Here is a 17748-nt window from a genome sequence, read left to right on the forward strand (position 1 = left end):
TTGGAGTCATACTCCACGAATGCTTTCTGTGGGCTATTGTTCCAGGTAAGAGTCTGTACTAAGTCTGTACTATTGTAAATTTATATTAAGAAGTTTAACATGTGGTTATACAGTGAAAACCATCACGCATATATTAAATAAAATAGCAGCATGAAACTGATGGTGATCTTGATGGCATAAATTTAAACATTTATTTTTACAAATCCAACTTCAAGAAACTTTATCCTCTTTCTATACAGCTGAATCTAGTCTGCTAGAGGAAGATGGATTGGTAGGTAAGAAAATTTGCTGTGAAAGTATGGAGACCTAAGTTCGAATCCTCAGCACCCACATAAAGCTGGGTATACTTGTAACCCCAGAATCAAGGGACAAAGTCAGATTGGTTCTGGGAACTTGTTGGCCAGCCAGCCTGGCCAAAACACAAGCTGTAGGCTCAGGGAAAGACTTACCTCAAAATAATAATAACAGCAACGTAGAAAATGATAGAGGAAGACTCCAAAAGCCATTCTCTGACCTCTGTGTGCGTGTGTCCTAGCACACAAGTGCACATACACTACAATACACACAGACAAAGGGAGAGAGAGACTGCTATAGCAGAGGAGCACATCTGAAAACACAGAAATTAATGTCTGAAAACAAGGCACTAACATAACAAAAGCTTAAACAATTTAATTGTACTTGAGGCAGTTAAATTACAGGCCAGATAAATGATAATCTATGTTCTATAACACAATGCATTTAGCAAAATAAATGCAATACTTGAAAGGTAGATATTGTATCTAATTAATTTGTATCCTCAAAGAAAGAGATTAGAAACCAGAACCTTATTTGTCTATGTGAGACTTTTCTGAATTGACAAAAGTTACACAACCAAGAAACTGAGTTCAGAGCAGGCCTGAAAGGCTTGCAAACAGAGAATTGACTCCGGAAGTCTAGAGTCCTCCAAGACGGGAAAGAAACATCTGCTCCTACCCACCAAAAGTAAAAGACAATCGCAAAAAGGCTTCTGAAGAAAGGCACAGACACACCTCTCAGCCAAACAAATTTCCCAAGGATGAAAATCAGAAGGAAGCATGAAATAACTGGATGCAGGAACTCAGATAAAATGTGTGTGAATGCCTTTCTAGTAATCTTCCACCAAGTCAAGAGAGGAAGGGAGAGATGTGGGAATGTAGAAAGAAACATAGGTGCTGTGGGACAATGGTCTTGTACCCTGTAAAGATTTGTTACTTGCATTGGTTTAATAAAATGCTGATTGATTGGTAGCCAAGCAGGAAATATGAGGGGTGGCCAAAATAGGAGAATTCTGGGAAGAGGAAAGGCTCAGTCTGCAGTCATGACCCAGACACAGAGGAAGCAAGATGAGAAAGTCTCACTGATAAAAGCTACCAAGCCATGTGGCTGACACAGACAGGAATTATGGGTTAATGTAAGTTATAAGAGTTAATAATAAGCCTGAGCTAATAGGCCAACTAGTTTATAATTAACGTAAGCCTCTGTGTGTTTCTCCTTTGGTACTGAATGGCTGCAAGACCATGCAGGACAGAAACCTCTGTCAACACATAGGTGTTCTGAGAACTGTGCTTCAAAAGAGAATTCTAACATATGTAAGAAATTTCTCAACTTTTGCAAGCATTCTCAAAATTACCCAGGAACTGATTCCCATACCTTAACCATCAAGGGACAAGTATGAAAGCCCTAGCAAAGATTCTTTAACAACACTATTTTATATGCATCAAAGAGATTACTAGGAGGAGGAAAAATTAATTTTCAGGTACCACCAGGAACCACAGAGAAAAACTAAAGTGAGCTCCTTCCAAATCCAGAACCCAAGTTCCAATCCTGTGATAATATGTATGTCAAGCATAAGAGGTGCCTGTAACCCAGCCAAGCAAAATGCCAAAGCTACAAACCCAATCCCAAATAAATACATGCTCGTCTCCCATTCCTCTTTCCAAATTGAAATATTTATTGTTGTTTTCTTGCTTCTGTTTTATCTGTGCGGTTGTCTATCTAATGACCTACTGTCTATCAGCCAGATAGTCAGACATTATGTAATAAACGCTAGGTTTGCATTACATACTCTAATTGAGTGATTGGTATCTTCGGGTGCTTTTTCTTAGGGAAGACGTCAAAACACTGTGAAAATGGAGAACAGAGTGTTTGATGGAAAGAGAGGTAGACGCTGGAAGGCGCTAATGTGTTCATCAAAAAGCTGTTCTCTGCTTCCAGGAATATGGTGTAGCTTTTTTTTTCCCCCCTTACTCTTTGTCTTGCTCTGGCCCATGAAATGCATGTGAGTCACTGCCAGGCAAAAGAGTGTAAAACCCATGTGTCATTCGCCATGACTTTCTTCTTCTGCCTCAGGGATTGTGGGACTGTGTGGGGAAATGATAAGGTGGCGAGAGGGCGGCCCCTCCCTCAGCCTGCATCTTCAGAGCTGGGTCAGTGAGCTGTCTCCCAGCTGACCCACATTGGGCACGGCAGCAGGGCATCTGCTCTCACAAGCCACTGGGACCCAGGCGTTATTTGTCTCCTAACCTAATCCAAGCAGACTGGTGGGGACATTCAAGGAATTTAGTCTTTTCTGTTTCCTTTTGCTTTTTATGTCTGAGCTCTGATTTCTCATAAGACAAGACAAGCCATTTTATCATATACTACATTTAAAGGGTATTATAAATTAGAATTAAATTCAAACTTTAGACTGAGGTCTTTTATTACCTTATTCACAAACAAAAGTTGTTAGTATGTGATTTATTTTAACCCTGTGTTTATCCCCTAGTGATTTATTTTCCTGGAGATTATATATTTATGTCAAAGTCAGACTAGAATGACATCAGAATATCTTGAATTTTATTCTCTAACCCCGTGCTTCTTGCATCTTGTTGCCCCCTCAAGCAAAAGAGTCTTCTTTTTCTTAGGTTGTTTGAGCTAATTAAATATATAGCTTGTCTTCTTAGTCCCTAGCACAAGAAATCCAATCTCCATTTCCTCTAGCCCTGGGTCTCCTATTGAATATAAAGATGTAGAGATGTGATTGATAGCCCCTGTAGACCCCACCACGTCCACATAATCCTTTCTTCCCAATATAATGTAGTGGAATAATTCCAGTTTCAGGGTGCTTTGTTAATTTTTCTTATCTGGCTGAAATAAATAGTGAACCCCATCATGTGTTTTTTAGAAGCAACACCAGGTCACAGTTCACTGTGGCTGACTAACCTGTCTCTGTCTCTGTCTCTCCCTCTTTGTAGAAACAAGATTTCTCTATTGCTTTGAACTCAGATTACTGTGGAGACCAGGCCTCCCTCAAAAGCACACTGCTGGCCTCCATGTGTGCCCCTATGCCCAGCCAGTCCTTCCTTTCAAATCTATTGATTATTTGTCACATAAAGAAGCTGTGCATGAGTCTCCATGTGCTGATGTTTCTGAGACTAGGAATTACTGAGTGTGAGCTAACAGAACGAAACCACAGAAGCCTGCTTTCCCTTCTGCCTTTGTGGCTCTGGTTTTCTCTTTCTGCCTTTCTTCTTTAGCCTTTCTCTCTCTCCTTCTCTCTGGTAAAGGGTTGGTGGGCCGGCGATGTATTCACAGGGTAGAGTGGTGGCCTCGCAAGCACAAAGCTCTGAAGTATCCCGAGCACGGCCACAAATGAGGTGCGGTGCTTCTTGCCTGCAATCACAGCACTGAGGAGGTGAAGACTCAAAGTCCAAAAGTTCTAGGTCACGCTAGGCTGCATAGGGAGCTAGAGATTCTGCCAGAGACCAAGTCAGGAGGGAAAAGGAAAGTGGGGGAGAGAGAAGGGAAAACAAGGGAACTGGGACAGGGACGAAAGGAAAAGGGAGGGAGAAAAAAAAGAGAAGGCAGAAGCAGACAGGAGGAAAGAAAGAATTGGTGTAAGGGAGAAGACAAAAGCTCTGGGAGAAAAATAAGAAAGAAAAGCAAGAACAGAGTTTGAGCAGAATGCAGAGAGAGAACCGTTGGTGGAAGAAGTTATAGGTCACTGGAGAAAGGTCCAGTTTGGGCAAGGGCGGGCTCTCTCAGATCTCTATGGAGACCACGGCATTGCACTTCCGTTTCCTTGTTAGCAGCAGTTTATTAAGCATCCACTCTGGACAGGGTAAGGAGAAGAAAAATAAAAAGCAAGAGAGACTAGTGAGATAGCTCCGTGATTAAGAGAGCTGGCTGCCTTTGCAGAGGACCCAGGTTCAAGTCCCAGTGCCACACCATGACTCACAACCATGCATAGCTTCAGTTCAAAGAAACATGATATCCTCTTCTGGTGCAAGGCACACGCGCAGTGCACATAACCATATATTTGCAGGCAAAACACTCGTGCACATAAAATAAGGTGAATATGTCATTTAAATGGTTGGGTGCCATTTAAATCAAGAAAGCCACCATAATGGTGCTCTATCATCAACTACATTAAATCAAGCTTGGCTTTAAGAAAAGGTTGATAAAATTGGGACATGGTAAAGAGGAACAGCTGAGTATTGTACTGGAGAAATACAGATGTCTTCTAAATCCAGGGGAGCTGTGCACTTTGTGGTAGATCAGACAGCATTGCTGTTTCAGAGAGAATTTACCTGTGGTCCTTTAGGGACTTTATTTTTTATTTACTTATTTTAGTTTTTCAAGACAGGGTTTCACTGCAGCTCTGGAGCCTGTCCTGGAACTAGCTCTTGTAGACGAGGTTGGCCTCGAATTCACAGAGATCCGCCTCCTCTGCCTCCCAAGTGCTGAAATTAAAGGCGTGCGCCACCATCGCCCTGCCCCTTTAGGAATTTTAAAGACAGAGCCTCTTCCAGGATAGATGGCACAGCATATAGTCCTTGTGCATAAAAACAACAGAAATTTGAGTTAGCCCTGGAAGGAAATGAGATCTCAGCTGACACACCCCTGGTGTCTGAGTTGACAAGGGGCTTTTGAGGCACAAGTTTAGGATTCAGACCGTTTCCAAACAAACCTACATTGTGCTTTCATAGCATAGGGGTTCTACAAGTAAGGTTACACGCTGAAACACAAAACAGTCTTATGATGTCTACGCAGAGCAAAGCGATACAGAGAAGACAAGATCATCTCAGGAGGAAGTCAGCCAGCACCAAGATTTGGTCTGAGAAGCTCAGACTGCTACCTCAAGCCTGCCATCTAGAAAGACCTTTTTACCCAGTGTTGGGTCTCAAAACCATCTAACTTATTAGTCCCGGTGAGCCTATTTGAAAGCGAAGACTCCATTCTCTTTCTCTTTTTTCTTATTTATTTATTGATTTAGGTTTTTTGAGATAGGGTCTATGTAGTCCTGACTGTCTTGGAACTCGCCGTGTAGACCTCAAACTCGCAGACAGCCACCTGTCTCTGCCACCCAAGTTCCGAGATTAAAAGTGTGAATCACCACGTCCAGTAGAGACTTCATTTTCATCAGCTACCCGAGTAGCCACATCACAGACTTCCTGTAGGAAGTCGAGGTGGCCCAAACTCGAATGTTAGAGAAACTGCTGCGTGTCCCATAAAGCCACATCGGGATGTGGTGTGGTTTCCAACACTGGTAAACCCAGTCCTTGTAAATTGAGGCCAGGGAACCATGACTATGCTAGGCCTGGTCTACATAGTAAAACCGACACACAGAGCAGGGCAGTGGGTTCGCGGAAGGTGTGACGTTTTCTGAAACTGGGAAACTGACAATCAAACGTCCTTGTAAGTCCATTGGATAAGAAAAGAGACATCTTAAGCTCCCTGTACATCCCGATATCTAAGAAGCGTCTTGGCTCTCCTTCTATACTCTGGGTGGTCCTTTGACAAGTATGGGATAAATCTCATGGGAAGGCAAGGCTGATTCGGAGTCCTGGGGTGGTCTATCCTGGTACCACTGCCTGCCGTGGCAGTCTGCAGGTTCCGTGCAGACTTTCACTCGCTCAGCTGCAGGCCGACTTCCTGCTCTGAGCTGGATGCAATTAGTCAGTGCACTGCCCAAGCGCAGGGCCTGGGGAAAGCCCAGCTCACCGTCTGTCAATTTAAGGTCGAACACCCTCTAAAAGTTCCTGCCTTCCTCCCACCAAATCGCTCCTCGGCGCGTTTCCACCAGGGTTATTGAGGAACCAGGAATCAGCAATTTTTGTCCCTGTACTTTCCCCCAATCATCAATACTGACAAGAAACGGAGTTTCCATATGATAAGTCGGGGTGCAAAAACCTGGTCTGTGACCCCATTCTTAACCTCTGCATCACTAATTTCTCATGTATTGGCCCAAAATCTCATGGATGTGTCCAATTCTCAAAATGTTCACACAAGCAAACTCAATTCTGAGTTTTGTGTTCTGTGCCCTCCTTCACTCCAACGTGTTCTTTTTGCCTGTAGTGGCCACTTCAGCTCTCTGAGTTCCTCCCAAACTCACAGCATCTCCCACATCCAGCTCCTCCTCCGAACTGCCCAGTGTTCCTTTAAAAACTCTCTTTCTCTCATGCCAGCTCATTCAGCCATTAACGAAAGACAACCAGAGGTGGTTTTCATATTGGCCACTTGAATGGTTGTTTGCATGGGCTCTGGATTTCTAAGGCTCTCAAGTTGCTCTCCGAATCTTCGATGCTCTGAAGGGGATTGCTTTGGATCCCGCCTCTTAGGCTTCCAGCGTGCCCAGGCTCCTAGCCTAGCCGGCGTCCTGCTACTGCTGGTGCTCAGCAGGTACTCACCTGACTTCACTTTTTGTTCCTGCTGTTTCATTTCTCCTTCACCCAGTTTAAATGACTAAAATGGGGGCCTTTGGGGGACGAGAAGGATTGAAGACACAGAATATTATTTTCAAATATTTGTATGTGCTTTTAAGATGGAGAAATATTGGTCTCTCTCCGAGTCTTTTCTCCCTTTTTTTGTTCAGATAAGTGTCTCACTATGTAACCCTGGCTGTCCCGAGTCTCCGTGTGCAGACCAGGCTAGCTTGAAACTCAGATCTGACTGGGATTTGGAATGTGCAACACCGCAGCTGCGTCCCCACAAGTCTTGACGAGCATTTGGTAGTGACGCTCTGGGGAAGGCATGACTTGAGATGCTCTTGGACCGAATCTCCTCCAAAGCTGCTTGCACTTTAGGATCCTATGGAACCCCAAACAGAAGACTGACTGAGGCCCGCGAGATGGCTTAGTGGGGAAAAAGAAGCTTGTTGCCAAGCCTGATGACCTGAGTTTGATCTCCAGCTCCCACACAATGGAAGGAGAGTACAGACGCTTTTGACCTCCACACAAGCACCTTAGCATGTGACACACACGCTAAATATGTAGATAATGTGACAAGATGCTAAAGAATATTATGATTAATTATCCTCCCGGGCACAGTCGGGGAAGTGGGCGTCTGTACGAGGACACGGGCACGTACATTTATGTGAGGAATGGGATCCCTGGTCCCTTCTTCGGGTCATTCTTCCTATCTTCTTGTGGAAAACAACAGCATCAGCTCCAAATGCTCGGAATTCTAAATGCCCTAACTCTGTTTCCGTGAAAATACAATCAAATGAGAAGAGAAGAGAAAAGGGGGTTAAATGGCCACTTTGGGGCACGTGTCACTTTCACCCTGCATGGCCATGACTCCGGACAATCGTCCTAGGGTCTCCTGATTTGGGTAGGAAGGCTGTAGAACATGGGGCGAAAGGGTTTCTTGTGAAACAGTTCGTCTTCACAGAGAAGAGAACGTGAAAGGCAGATAAAGGAGAAAGGGAGGAAGGAGGCACCTGGAGAGGAAACACAGCAGCCTTTGTCCTTTCTGTCTTCCAGGCAGAGAGCTGGAACTCATCCCACTCTGCCTGGGACACGGGGAGAGATGAAAGAGAATGAGCAAGAAAAACCAAATAAATATGCTGGTATCAGCTATGAAGGGTCTATTTTAACTAAGCGACCCAAGAATGTTTCCACTGCGGCACCTGGCACCATACCGAGCAACCCTAGACCTGGCTTCTGAGTTAAGTGAGCCCTTACTGCCTGCTCCATCGGAGACATCAGGAGCTGCTCAGAACTGCAAAACATTCTGCTCCAGCTCTCATGGACACTCACGGAGACTGCACGGCTTTCCTACAGCTAACCACCCTTGAAGGATTGTGCTCGCTGGCCTCTTAACTCCCTCTAGTCTGTCTACTTCTCTTCCTCTGTCTCCCATTCTTCCCATCTCTCTCTTTACCTCCTTTTCCTCCATCCTTTTTTATGTAGGGAGAGGGTGTTTTGTTTTGGGGGACAGGATATCATGTAGCACTAGCTAGACTACAGCTTCATGAGTAGGCAATGCTATCACTGAACTCCTGATGCATCTGCCTCTACCACTTAAGTGTTGGGATTATAGGTTTGTTCATATTAATCCACAGACAAAGGGATCTCTCCCTAAAACTCTTCCAGGGCCCTTTTTCTCTGTGCCAGCACAATCAGTTCTTTGACAAGAAGACTATGGTATGGTATGGTATGGTATGGTATGGTATGGTATGGTATGGTATGGTATGGTATGGTATGGTATGGTATGGGATAGTATTTAGATGACTACTCAGATGTCTAAGACATGTTGGAGATGTTGGAGACATCTGACCAACTCTGCCTGCTCTCTGAAGATAATGAGCGATGAATTCAATCCTGCTTTTTGATTGGGGTCTACTCCATGCTTTCATAGGAGCCCTATTTAGCTGTTACACATATTTTCTGGGCATTTTTCCTTTGAATTAACAAGATAAATGCAGGATCGGGCTAGGTCACTTCAGGAAGTACTCCTACTCTGCTGAAGGTCACATCTAGTCCTCAAAAGTAAACAGTGGGAGAGGCTTGTCCTTTCTCTACTTCCTGTGTGTTTCAGGTAGGAAACAGTCTCCAGCCACTTCCACAAATCCAAATTTCAGGTACTGCTGAAAGTACAACATGAGAAATACGGGATGTTACAAATCAAGTCTCAACCACGCCAAAATCGATCATTTGAAAAAGAAGGGGCGATGGGGATGGTGTTTAGTATCAGCAAGGGTACAAGACAAAACACAGTCCTCAAACGTACATGTGGCAACATATACTGGAAATGCAGTAAAGCATATGTATTTTGTGTAAAATAATTGTGCTTCTAGGAAATTGTCATAAGGAATAAGTGTGTGCACCAACTTACAGCAAGGCTGTTCTTCATAGCATTGTCTACAATCATGAAAACTGACAACGTCCAGTTATGCAGACGTAGGACAGCATATCAAACACATATCTGGGTTGATAACTATGGGTGTTTTCTAGTATTCCACTAATGAAAAAGATTCTAGGTTGGAAATAAAAAGAAAAATATTTGAGTTTCTCATGATTAAAACTTTTTAGCCAGCTCCCAAGAGCAAGTTTCCTAGTAACCCTAGTGCCCACCACAGCCATCAGCTTCATGATATGAAATAGCACATGCCAATCACTGCCACACAGGCTTTGCTGCCTTGGGGAAAGTTCTTGAGATTTCTCAAAGAGCATCACCTACCTATGGAGGGATTGTTTCATCTCCGGACACTGGTACCCAGTCACCCAGCACACTAGAACTCTGTGGTCTTGTCCACAAAATTTGTCAATGATAAAGCTCTGACTCCTCTAGCTCACAGAGCCCTCCAAACCCTTGCAAGGGAACAACACAATATGCCACATATAGAACTGTAGTTAATAACCAAGACAGCCCTGAATATGGATTGATTCCGCCACTAACTAGCTATAAACCCAGAGCAAACTATCTTGCTGCCAAGTCTGATGACTCGGGTTCTGTTGCTGGAGCCCAAGGTGGATGGCAGGAACTGACTTGTGCTGTGCATGAGGTCAGAAAACCCGAGTCTGTGGAGTCGGCCCTCATCCACCTTGGGTCCCAGGGACAGACCTGGCAGCAAGCACCTTAATTTAATGGCCTATCTTGCCAGCCTCCAAACTGGTTTTAAAGTTCACCAAAGTAAATTACGGCAGGTGCATTAGAATGCTCCTTCTGTTATTATTGTTGCCTACCTTTCTAAATAATTGTTTAACACAAAACTATACTATACTAACATGAAACTATAGTTTATAACTAGACTTTGCTTGGGAATGCTTTATCAAATTGATCATGGCTTTGATTCCAGAGACACTTGCATGAGGGCATAAATTGACCTTCCTACTGCAAGGTTAAATGGTGGCACTTGAAGCAGGAAGGCTTGGTTTGCTTACTACAAAAGATACCTGCTGGGACAGCTATTATCAGGATGGCAAATCTCAGCAGACGCTAATATCCTCCTACAGGCTGTGCAAGAATACTCAGGACCTAATAGTAAAAATGTCCGGAAAAGGAATTTAGAATCTTAATTCCCTCCCCTGAGGAGACCGAAGAGAATGAGCTAGGATTCCATGCTGCTTAATACTGAATGAGCTAGACTCCAAGACTCTCCACTGAGGCGTAAACTAGGTTTATATTTCAGCAAGTTAAAATGGAATTTAAGTTAGTTTTGTGATAAAAATCTTCCTAGGAATTAAATAAAAGCCCTTTGAGGTTATTGCAAACGTCCTGGATACTGCTCACGGAATATGGAGGCAGAGAAGCCTCTGCTATTGGAAGACACAGGGCTACATGTCTGCTGGTTGTGTCTGCAGCCAATCAATCCAAATGAAAATAATCCCCAAATGGGCACCTTTTTGACTTATTATTTCCTAAGCAATACACTATAACAACTATTTACAGAGCATTTGTACGGAATTGGCTATCATTTAGAGATGACTTAAAGTGTGCAACAGGATATATGTAGAGAATCTGCAGGTGAGACACCATTTTACATTAAGGGACTTGGGCTTTTTCAGACTTTGGTATCATTCACAGCTTTGGAATGATTGTACGTAACCAGGTATTGAAATCCTGTTGTGTAGCAGTTTCGAGAGTGAAGCCTTCCCTTTGGTAAGGAAGCTCTTCAAAAAGGAAAGTCAACAGCTCAGAATGGCTTCAGGAAGTCCCTGAAACTGACCAGATTCACAAGGCCCCTTCTCCAGAGCAGACAACTCAAGCTCCAAAGACTGTCAGGGCAGTCAGGGAGCCTGGAAGAAGCAGTGACTGGCTGAGTGGCCTGCGAGAGGTTTAGACTAACGAGGTCAGTTAGAAACAACACTCTCAACCTGTCCTGCTGGCTACAGGCTTCCCAGCTTTTGTGTGCTGTCATCTATGCTGGGGTGGGCTTTGGTGATGAGCTGTCATTGAGTCATTTCTGCTCCTGTAAGGAAACCCTCACCAATGTTCCCACAAGTACCCAATAAAACTAGTTCATCAAGCTCTTCAGAAGTAGACCCGACTTTGATCTGCTGTGGGCTCCCAATCTAGGATGGGGAGGCATGTGTCTGCGGCATCTCCCGAGGACTCACACAACAAATACTTTGGTTAAGAAACCATGCACTCTCCTCTAAGGATGTGGCTGGCCTCACTAGGATGAAGGCAGTGTCAGAGAAAGCATCCCAACACCCTAATGAAGTCTTACATCCCTTGGGCGGCCTGTAGCTCTCTAGTGACATTTCCTGTGTGATCAATTCCACTCCCATCTCCACACCCAGAAAAGTTAGTGTCCCCGAGGAGAGCAGCAAGGTGGAGCAACCACACAGCGCTGTTCCAAAGACTGAATGGCTGCAGCAGCCGGAGCACAGGCGACTCCCACCTACCCACCTTAGTCCATTGACCAAACATTTTGAGTAGGCCTTATCTCAGAAAGTCTGGCATCATGGGGCTCGTATTGGAGAATGCACTCTTCCAAGCACACAAGCTAGGCCTCCCCTCCCCCTGCAGTGTAAGGAAGTCCAGTAAACTCACTGGTTTCCCAGGGTGAACTCTGATCTAAGGACCTTAGTAGGTTTCCTGGAGTTGTGGAGATGGATCAGTAGGTAAAATGCTTGCTGTACAATATGAGGCCCTGAGTTCAGATCCACAGAACCTATGTCAAAGCTGGGTGCAACCACAGTCCAGCGAGGCAAACACAGACATATTCTCAGGGGTCCATTGGTCAGCCAGTCAAGTCAGAAATATCCAGCTCCGGGGTCAGTGAGGGAACTTGTCTCAAGAAAGAATAATAGAAATTATGATGAGAGTGGCATGAGGTAAGACACTTGATGTCAACTTCTGGGTTTCCACGCGCATACACATATGGGCAAGTGTACCCCATACACACATGGGTACATCTACAGGCACCATAAACACACCTTAAAAAAATCTAAACGTCCAGAACCATTACGACAGCTAGTGTAGATTTACAGTCAGTCATATGGGGGGTGGGGGTAGGATGTGTAGGAACGAGGCAGCCAAACCTGATTTCGTATTTCCCTTTTCTTCTCCAGGTTTCCCTGACCTACCTCACAGGGCTGCTAACACTGCCTGTCACTACAGGAAATAGCAGTCCGATGGGGAGAGCTAAAGACCCTACCTATCACAAGGGAGGTACTTCAGCCAGGCCCACAATGCATGTAAGAGTAGGAACTACCAAGAGACAGAAAAAAAAGGGGCATGAATTAAAAGAGGATGCTGGAGATTGAACCCAAGGCCTTGCGAAAGCTAAGTAAGCACTCTAGCAGAGTTATGTCTCCAGCCCCTAGTAATTTAGTTTTGTGTAAATAGAGGCCCACGTGGCTCATAAATAACCTGCAAAGGTATAGCCCCATTTTACAGATTACCAAACAGCACAAGCTTTTTCTCTAGTTACCTGCACTCAGTGGCATACTCAATCCCAGCACCTTCCCAAGCTACTTTGAAAAACACTTTTTTTTTTTTTGAGACAGGGTCTCTCTGTAGCTTTGGAGTTGGTCCTGAAACTAGCTCTTGTAGTCCAGGCTGGCCTCGAACTCACAGAGATCCGCCCACCTCTGCCTCCCGAGTGCTGGGATTAAAGACATATGCCACTGCCGGCTCACTCTTTTTTTTAAAAAAACCAACATTTCATCCATCCAGGGCCCTATCTATGATGCCCTAATTTCTCAAGACAGAAAAACCTTACTTCTCTAAGCCCCAGAACCTGCTTAGCTACTTCAGATAGCATACCTAAATGGAAGCTGGCTTCTTTGGAATGAGGAATGCAGACAGCTTAGTAGTCTTTTGAAAGCAACACGTTTTCAACGTTTACTATTTTTTTAATTGTGTCAGTGCATTGCTGGAATGCTGGAGTCAGATGAGGTTGTAAGCAGCCCAACATGGGTACTGGGAACAAAACTCACATCCTATGTAAGCACACCGTGCATTCTTAACACGAGCTATCTCTGCAGTCCCAACAGCTTAAGCATGGTTTTTCTAATGAGTCCAAGTCAGTACATTGCAATCGCTCTGTCAAGAGCATCTGGTCACAGGCTGAGCACTGTGTGTGCACGCACATGCACACACGTAGGTCACGGTACATGTATAGGTCAGACAACAGCCTTCCGGTTGATTCTTCAACTTTGATGCAAGGTATCTCACGTGGGTCACACTTGTGCCCGTGCTATGTACTCCAAACTAGGTAACCTACGAGCTTCCAATCTCCCATCTCCACCTCCCATCTCACCACGGGAGGGCCCAGGTTACAGGGAGGCGTCAGATCTGGCCTTGTATGAAGCTTTTGGCAATCAGCTTAGGTTATTAGAGTTGCATGACCAGCTTTTATCCAGAGCCATCTTCCTGGTTCCCTACACAGCACTTTTAGGTGTCTGCCGTGGGTTCTACCCAAGGCCTCTAGACAATGACATGATGGTGCCCTTGGTACTTACATCACCATCTTCTCTTCTACCTTTTAGCTAAGCAGGAGATGGCCGGAGTGGCCAGTGCTTAATGCTTGTTGCCCTCCCACACTGTGTCTGTTTCCCCAGAGGTGGAAACAGTCTCGCTGAAGGAACCTTTGAGATTTCTGGAACAGACCATTTGAGACCCCTAAAAACTTGAAACTTTCCTTTACAGAACTATCCATCAGCTGCCCCCACCTTCCTCCTCTAGCTCAGTCTCTTTATTCCCACAGCGTTTCCTGCACCAACTGCAGCCCACTGTGTACTGCCAGTACTCACACACTCTCTTTTGGCCTGTGCTCTAATTTTGGCTTCATAGAACTTAGGAGCTCAGATCTGTGTGTATGCTGTGTGTGTGTGTGGGGGGGGGGGGATCTCACCAATAATTTTGTCCTCATCCTCACACCAGAATAAAACCTTGGCATGAACAGCTACAGAAGCTTCTGCTTCGCAGCTTCAGGAAAAATAACTCCCAACCAACATGACATACCCCCAGGGCTCATCTGCCACCAGACACACCTTAGGTCTGTGCACCCCAAACACATGCTTTGTGTTTATAAGAAAATATAAAAGTTCCTTGAAAAGTGGCCGGGCGGTGGTGGTGCACGCCTTTAATCCCAGCACTCGGGAGGCAGGGGCTGGTGGATCTCTGGGAGTTCAAGGCCAGCCTGGTCTACAGAGTGAGTTCCAAGACAGGCTCCAAAGCTACATGGAAAAACCCTGGAAAAAAAAGAAAAAAAAAAGTTCTTCAAAAACTACTCTATAGAGAAATTTGTGCTGGCCCCGCCAACTTCTGTACACACTTAAAAACAAACGTCTCAATGCCAAGTAACTGCGGAAGTACCCTGCAAGCCTACAGATAAGAACCATTTAAGTTTCTGACATAAATCATCAGTCCTCTAAAAAGGAACCTTGGTTGAGCCAGTTTCCCTGGACTTCTGGAGGCTGATGTGTTTATTTAGCTTTTCCAAATCAGCAAGGTTTGGTGTGCACAATCTGTTTTAGCTGACAAATAGTTTGCTGAGGAAAAAAAACTACAGGACAGAAATAAAATCCCCAAAAGAGATCACAGCAGACTGCTGCCACCTTGTGGCAACCCGATGTAAATGCAGAAGCTAATCCTGCAAATGAAATTAAATATGCTTTATAAAAATTGAGGATATCAGTTTGGAGAGTTCTCAAGACATTAAAAGTAAAACTACCATATGACCCAAACTTTTGCATCCTGAGCACACACCCCAGAGAACTCCATACCCATACAAGTGGGGTAGATACTTGTACCCCACATTGATTCCATACCCTACCAGAGGTAAAAACCCATGTTTATTGCTGCTTTATTCACGGTGTCAAAGAACTGGAATCCATTCAATTGTCCATCAACAGATGGTAGATAAAATCAGAGATATATAAAAAATAAAGTAGCACTCAACTCTAAGGAAAAGCAATCATAAAATTTGTAGGAACACATAGAATACATACGTGGCATCACAACCTTGGAAAAAGCACACGTTGTCCCTCACATATGGAACCTTGTCAGTACACAGGGGTATTGTGTAACATGTGGACAGAACGGAAGACTGGATGCTGAGTCACGGGAGGACTAGCGCATATGAGCTCTTTCTAGTTTAACTCTGCCATGACGTTTTCTTTGTTGGGGGTGGATTAAGTGCATAAAAATAAATTCAGTAGTGAAAGCATAGAATTCGGGTGACCTCCACAGCCTCCCTTCCCAATGGCTACTCTGAAGGTAGAGAAGTTCAGTGAGCTGCATAGTCTTTGGGTCTAGCTAATTTCAGTGTGTGATTTTTATTTATTTATTTTGCTGTACTTTTCAAGACACGGTCTCTCTTTGTAGCCCTGGCTGTCCTAGAACTCGCTCTATAGACCAGGTTGGTCAGCATATGATTCATTTGGTATGTTTTTAGAATGGATTTAAAAAGAAAAAAAAAATCTTCAAGGAGGCCGAGGCCTAAGAGACAGCTCAGAGGGTAAAGGTGCCTAGGTGCCTGCTGCCAAGACTGGTACCCAGGCTGGATCCCTAGGATCCACATGGTAGATGAGAACCAACACACACAAGATGCCCACTGACCCCCACACAACACATGTCCCAGCTCCAACACACACACACACACACACACAAACACACACAGTTATTATTTTTAAAGCACAGAATACAAAGTCCACATGTATAAAATAGTTCTATTTACTGGGTGTCAATATCTCGGATACTTAGGTCAACAACACATTATACATTTTAGTCTAATTTGACTGCAAAGAAAGCTTTCTCCAATCCACCTTTGTGATCTGCTAGAGCCACTCTGGCAAACAGACCTCAAGGCTTGTCCTAAAGTGCTTGGGGGTGGCGGAGGAATTAAAAACACAAGCAATAAACACAAAAAACAGTTGTGCCCCCAAACCCAACAAGTCCTGCAATAACTTCCATCGTTTAAGGCCGGAAGGTGTGTGACCAGAGTCCTGGCCCCCGCCCTCTCCCCGCTCCAGCCCACAGCAGCAGCCATTCTCAGAGCGTCCACCAGGTCCTGACAGCCTCATCACCCACGTTCTGCAGCTTCCATCACTAAACAGTTACTGAAGAATGGAGACAATGGCGGGGACAGGGCAGTCCTTGGCAGAGGGACTTCATACATGCCCTGCTCAGATAAGGAAGATGATGCCCTCAGACACCATGACCTGGTTGTCATCCTGCATTCTGCTCAGTGATGCCTGGATCTCCTCTGAGGAGAAGGGCTCTTCTCTATCCCGATTGATGGATTCTGTGAGGTGGCTCATGCCCACAGACTGCGCGTGAGCTTCTCGGAACACATCCAAGAGGGCCGCCTTGAAAGCCTTCAACCTGCCCAAGAGAGGAAAACCATGAGCAGAAAAGCCAGGCACACTGCAGCACCTATGCAATAGCAGCACTAAGAAAGCTGAGGCTGGAGAAATCCTAAATTCACAAGCAGTCTGTACCACATGGTGAGACCAAGTCTTAAACAAAACGGTCGTACACAAAACTGAAGCTCTATGGCAAGCTTAGATATGAAGCATTAACATTAGTGTTCTCCCAATAGTCTAAGCAGCTCTCTTTAACGCTAACCTACACTGCTCACAGAGCTTCCTGCAAGTCAAACATGAGGGGGGCGGTGAAGCCTGGAGGCTGTTGACGAGACCAGCAACCCTGCACACGGCACAGTAGATCAGCTGGCACAGTATCTGAGGGACAGTTTATTCACAGTAGGTAAAGAGCCCACACCTCTCCGCCAGTCTAGGAACCTTACCATGCCACACGAGTGTGCCATGCAACAAACCTAAGTATGTTTCACCGTAAATGGCAGTGACAAGGAGCCACCTCAATGCCGTTCAAGAGCTTATTTAAGAATCTATATATTACCAGACAGTGGTGGCGCACACTTGGGGGGCAAAGCCAGACTGATCTATGTGAGTTTGAGACCAGCCTGGTCTACAAAGTGAGTTCCAGGACAGCCATGGCTGTTAAACAGAGAAACCCTGTCTTAAAACAAACAAAAAAAATCTATACATCAAACTAGGTAAGGGGGCACATGCCTTTAATCCCAGCACTCAGGATGCAGGGGCAAGAAGGAATCTGAGTTTAAAGCCAGTCTACTTTGTATAGTGAAGTGTTTTAAAACCAAAACTCTTCGCACAGCACCCCTTGGAAATCTGAGTTGACCCAGAAAGCACAGGGTTCACTGACAGTTTCTGGAGCATGGAATTACAACCGGTTTTAGTGTTCCTCTCTAAATATTTTTCTACGTTTGACTGCATGGTGTTCTGTATCTTCTAACAAATTAGCCTTAGCTATGTAGTTCTTTGGTGTCCAGTAAACATTAAATTTCAGGTTGAAAAATATTTTTCAAAGCCCTAGTGAAAATCTGTGTCAAATCAAATAGACACAATTACAAAAAGCCAAAGCTAAGATACAAATCAAAATTTGTCCTTGGTGGCCGGGCGGTGATGGCGCACGCCTTTAATCCCAGCACTTGGAAGGCAGAGGCAGGCGGATCTCTGTGAGTTCGAGACC

General features: G+C 44.8%; 1 protein-coding gene across 1 annotated transcript in view; it reads right to left on the reverse strand.

Moving 5' to 3' along the window:
• Positions 1 to 15903: 15903 nt before the first annotated feature.
• Mcm3 (minichromosome maintenance complex component 3) overlaps positions 15904 to 17748 on the reverse strand; it is an 18498-nt gene continuing 16653 nt past the window's right edge. The window contains exon 17 of the mRNA XM_005369567.3: positions 15904 to 16560. Within this exon, the coding sequence (XP_005369624.1) occupies positions 16362 to 16560 (199 nt within the window). The 3' untranslated portion in view covers positions 15904 to 16361. The remainder of the gene's footprint in view (positions 16561 to 17748) is intronic.

The sequence above is a fragment of the Microtus ochrogaster genome, unplaced genomic scaffold (genome assembly GCF_000317375.1).
Source record: "Microtus ochrogaster isolate Prairie Vole_2 unplaced genomic scaffold, MicOch1.0 UNK52, whole genome shotgun sequence".
NCBI classification, from domain to species: Eukaryota; Metazoa; Chordata; class Mammalia; order Rodentia; family Cricetidae; genus Microtus; species Microtus ochrogaster.